The sequence below is a fragment of the Quercus robur genome, chromosome 11, assembly GCF_932294415.1.
Source record: "Quercus robur chromosome 11, dhQueRobu3.1, whole genome shotgun sequence".
NCBI classification, from domain to species: Eukaryota; Viridiplantae; Streptophyta; class Magnoliopsida; order Fagales; family Fagaceae; genus Quercus; species Quercus robur.
Window position 1 is genome coordinate 30,049,284 of NC_065544.1, and position 5,202 is coordinate 30,054,485.

General features: G+C 40.3%; 1 protein-coding gene across 1 annotated transcript; it reads left to right on the forward strand.

Annotated features, from left to right (window-relative positions):
- The first annotated feature begins 340 nt into the window (after positions 1-340).
- On the forward strand, positions 341-2,279 carry LOC126706888 (mogroside IE synthase-like). Its single transcript, XM_050406462.1, has 2 exons — positions 341-1,168; positions 1,296-2,279. Exons 1-2 carry the CDS (start codon positions 512-514, stop codon positions 2,016-2,018), a joined length of 1,380 nt encoding a protein of 459 aa, XP_050262419.1. The 5' UTR covers positions 341-511; the 3' UTR covers positions 2,019-2,279.
- The last annotated feature ends 2,923 nt before the right edge of the window (positions 2,280-5,202 follow it).

A 5,202-nucleotide genomic window follows, 5' to 3' on the forward strand; every position in this document is an offset into this window, starting at 1 on the left:
TTTTTTTTTTTTTTTTTTGGATGCTGGTGTTGATCTTGTTGCTCAGTGGGAGGCCGAAGGCTGGGTTGATGATAGTGGTTGCTTGATGACGGTGGCTGTGGGGGTTGTGTTGAGAGATGACAGTGTTAAAAGAAATGATTATTTTATTGAATAAATGTGTAGAATAAATAAACTAATGTGAGAGTTTTATAAAAGTGAGTAAGTAAAATAAAAAAAATAGGTTTTTTTCATACAAAATAGTGGGAAATTTTACTGGTTGCTCTTACTACAGTTGTTTCTAAATTTAAGAGGACACTACAGTGTTCATATTGTAAAATACAATTTTTTGGATGGCGTGATCCCTCCCTAGCTCTCTGTGTAAATCCGTATTTAGCATTTTCATAAAAGAAAAGCGACAACCCACCCCCACAGAATTCCGTATACAAATTGTGCACTTCATGTTCATATTTATCACTCTCTCAAGACAACTTAAAAGACAGCTCAAAGTTATAACCTGTGTTAGCTAGCAGAAATGGAGAAGGAAAGGAATAATGCCTACAAAGCTCATTGTTTGGTGTTATCCTATCCAACCCAAGGCCACCTTAATCCTATGCTCGAGTTCGCCAAGCGTTTGGAGCACAAAGGAGTCAAAGTTACTCTAGTTACCACACGCTCCATGTCCAAAACCATTCACAAAGAAGCCAGCTCCATTGCCCTAGAGACCATCTCTGATGGCTTTGATGAAGGTGGGATTGCTCATGCAGAGAGCATCCAGGCCTATTTGGAGCGATTTTGGCAAGTGGGGTCACAAACTCTGGCTGAGCTCCTTGAGAAGCTTTCTAGTTCTAGTTCAGGCAACCCTGTTGATTGTATTGTTTATGATGCTTTCTTGCCTTGGGCTCTCGACGTAGCCAAAAAGTTTGGCTTAGTTGGTGCTGTTTTTTTCACTCAATCTTGTGCTGTTGATAATATATACTACCATGTCCATAAGGGGTTGCTCAAACTTCCTCTTTCAGAGCCAGAAATTTTGCTTCCAGAGTTGCCAACACTTCAACCTCAGGACATGCCATCTTTAATTTATGATTTAAACACCTATCCAGCTTTCTTTGATATGCTTGTGAGCCAATTTTCCAATGTTGATAAAGCTGATTGGGTCCTTTGCAACACGTTATATGAGCTGGAGCCAGAGGTAATTAAGCAAATAAACTGAGGCTGTATACTGTTACTTTCCTGTTTCCTTTTCTTTTTTGATTGATTTTTTCATTTGAATTAAATAAAAATTTTATGCTTAATTGGTATGATAAAATTGTTTGTAGGTAGTGGATTGGATGACAGAGATATGGCCATTGAGAACTATAGGACCAACCATACCATCTATGTACTTAGACAAGCGGATTGAAGACGACAAAGACTATGGTTTCTGCATCTTCGAACCAAACAGCGATGCTTGCATGAAATGGCTAAATGATCATGCAAAAGGATCTGTTATTTATGTATCTTTCGGGAGTTTGGCCGCTCTTAATGCCGAGCAAATGGAAGAACTAGCTTGGGGTTTGAGAATGAGCAACAGCTACTTCTTGTGGGTGGTAAGAGCATCTGAAGAGGCAAAGCTCCCCAAAAACTTTGTGGAAGAGACTTCAGAGAAAGGACTTGTGGTTCATTGGTGTCCCCAGCTCGAGGTATTAACACATGAGGCAGTGGGATGCTTTGTGACACATTGTGGATGGAACTCTACTTTGGAGGCTCTTAGCTTGGGTGTTCCAATGGTTGCAGTGCCACAATGGACAGATCAACCAACAAATGCAAAGTATATTATGGATGTTTGGAAGATGGGACTTAAAGCTCCGGCTGATGAGAAAGGGTTAGTCAAGAGAGAAGCAATAGAAAATTGCATAAGGGAAATAATGGAAGGGGAGAGAGGGAAAGAGATTTTGAAAAATGCATACAAATGGAAGGCATTGGCCAAAGAAGCTGTTGACCAAGGTGGAAGTTCAGATAAAAACATTGAAGAGTTTGTAACTAAGTTGGTTCACTCCTAAAAAGACCTAGCTAACTTAGTAGCTAAGAGCTTCAGGTGCATTAATTAGTTGCAGTTATTTCTTCATGAATTGGTGCACTCTGAATGGTAATGCAATAAGGGTTACACTCGGTGTGTAACAGATCGACTTTTTCCATGTAATAATTTTGGCTTGTCAGTTTGGAACTGTGTAAACCGTAAATATCTATCGATGGTTGCTTGGCCTTTTCAAATGTTGCATTTCATAAATAATTATAATTAATGTTGGCTTTATAAATCCATATCCATCTGATTTCGGAGGTGATATTACATGTACATCCACCCTATGCACCACAGGTATGATTTGGAAAAGGAAAAATTAAGCTACGATTTTCTAGGAGAATGCACCAATGAAAACCATGTCAGCTAGCCCTTTCCCAAAGTGTGTCCTTATATTATACCCCTGGGATTTGTGGCTTGGATCACAAGAAGATTGGTTGCTGTCTAAATCCAGTGGATTTTCATGGAAGCTCATTGGTGTTCTTAATTGACTTTTGACTCTTTTCTCCAACAGCTTTATTCATGAGAAAGCTTTAACAACACACACCTAGCTATGACAATATATTCTCCAGTCACTATAAGCATCCCTAGAGCATTAGCATCAATCGGTATCATATATGTCTCGTCCATCGTATGAGACACTTGATCCACCAGGATTGTCTATTCTGATGTAGCTCTCCTTTGCCCTACTGTACCTCATTTTCTGATATTAATGGAAGTTTTATCATCATCAAAAAAAAAAAAAAAAAAAAACTTGAATTCAGAATCATGAAAATTCAATTCAAATTTACATTTTACGCGTTGAAAAAAAAAATTACCATAATATTGTTTTCTTTAGAGAAAGCATTTGAGACAAACTCCAAATACATATTTGAGAAAAAACATTCAAGAATTATATCAAACAGCTTTTTTTTTTCAACAAAAAAAATATCAAACAGCGTGTCTTCATGTAAGTAAAATTAATATATATATATATATATATATATATATATAAAGAAGCTATGAACTTACAGCCTTTTTTTGCTATTTATTATGTTTTCACAAACAATTTCATTATATAGCTTCGAACGAAACTATTTCATTATGTAATCTCATTTGGAACTGGCATCTTTGAGAGTCGAGTTCCAAGATGCGAGTTCCATTAGGAACTTCAAAAAAAAAAAAATCTCAACTCAAGTTGGAACTTGACTATCAAAGACTCGAGTTCCAGATTAGACTACGTAAAGAAATAGTTTCATTTGAGGCCATATAACGAAATTTTATGCGAAAACAGAATAATGGGCCAACAACGAGCCATGAACCTACTATTGAATTGTTTATACACAAAACTATACAAGTGGAAAGATTAAAAAGAGTGAGGAGATAAAAAGGAAGCACCTTGAGTTTGCCATGACGGGATGAAATTTAGATCAACCAAATTGCACAACATGCCACATCTCTCTTGTGAATGAAACAACCATAGTAAAGCCAACTCAATGGGAGTTGATAAGCAGAAATATAGGATCACCAAAATTTCGGGTCATACGAGTCAATACTCACTAACATTGGAGTGTGAAATGCTCTCTACAGAAGAGCGAGAACAGCTGGTACGAAGCAACAAAAAGCCAAAGGACGTCAAACATGCAGGCTACCGGGATAGGCAAGATACAGAATCGGTGAGTCCTACTCATGAACAGGGAGGATGGGCGGATAAAGGGTCTTTCAGGGATAAACTCGTTGGGGATAGTCCAGGTGCTTTCAACCAAGCTTTCTGTTTTGGAGATAACATGGAAGATGAGGAGGGGTCCGATGAAGAGAACGAAAACCTCCGTGAAGGTCTTGTTGCTGTTAAGTTCTCTAGAGACTTCAAACAGCAAATCCGCAAGCCATGGATGAGAGCGCTTATCGTGAAGGTGTATGGAAGGAATGTTGGATTAAGTTTTCTCCAAAATAGGCTGCTCTCTATGTGGAAACCTGCGGGTAGACTGGATTGTGTCGATTTGGAGCATGGATTCTTCTTAACTCGATTTTACTTGAAAGAAGACTATGAAGCAACACTCAGGAGGGGACCTTGGTTTATTGGAGAGCATTTTCTCTCTATTAGACCATGGGAACCAGATTTCAGACCAGAGATAGCGAATGTTACGTCGGTTGCTGTTTGGATCAGACTAAGAGCATTACCTATCGAATATTACAACCCAGAAGCTCTTTTGCAAATTGGGAAATCCATTGGCAATGTGCTAAGAGTTGACACGCATACTGCGAATGAAGCGAGGGGCAGGTTTGCAAGACTCTGTGTTCAAATAGACGTGGATAAGCCATTGGTGACAGCCGTGTTGATTGGGAAGTTTGAGCAACCGGTCTGTTATGAGGGAATCCAAAAACTTTGTTTTTCTTGTGGGAGAATGGGGTATAGGAAGACTAACTGTCCGTACACAATACAACCAGTCGTGCCGGAAGAGACGAGCGAGAAGGAACTGGTGCCTTGCGCCAAGGATACGGACAGGCCATGCGAGTCGCATGCCTCTGAGGTACCGACCTTGGCAGTGGGGCAAGGAATGAACGTGCATGGGAGTGTGTCTGAAGAGAGTCAGGAAAGGACATACGGTCCTTGGATCGTTGTGGAACGCAGAAGGAATGTGCAGAAAAATCAGAGGAGTGGTAGGTCCCAGGCTGTAATTGACAACGGTAAGCTTCGCCAAGAGCAAAGGAAGGCCAAGAGTGAGGCCAAGTTCAAATTCACAGCAAGTAAGCAGAGTATTGAGGATGGGCCGAACAGAGAAGCCAAAAGGAAAGAGTTTGCGCCGAATCAATTTGACTTGGCCCAAATAGCAAACTCTATTAGTAGCATTAGGCCTAGTGGACTTCAACAAGCCCACAATCTTCCAAATTGCAGCCCTGGAATGAATAAGTGGACTGCCAGGCCCTTTCAAGTTGATCATGAGGTGCAGCCCAACAATCTGAAGCAAATTGACTCTGTTAAGGGAAAGAAGGCTCTAGCGCGTTCCAGGGCTATACAAGGTTCGTCCACTAGTGCCGTAAGGAAAGATATTTCCCAGCTTTCAACTCAAAAAGCTGGTAGAGCAAATGTATAGCAGAAACCGGTCTTCAAGCCCAGCTATGATGGCAGTTCAGTTCAGGATGAGGAGGGGTTGCCGACGTTGATTGCTGATGGGCTATCTCGGCCA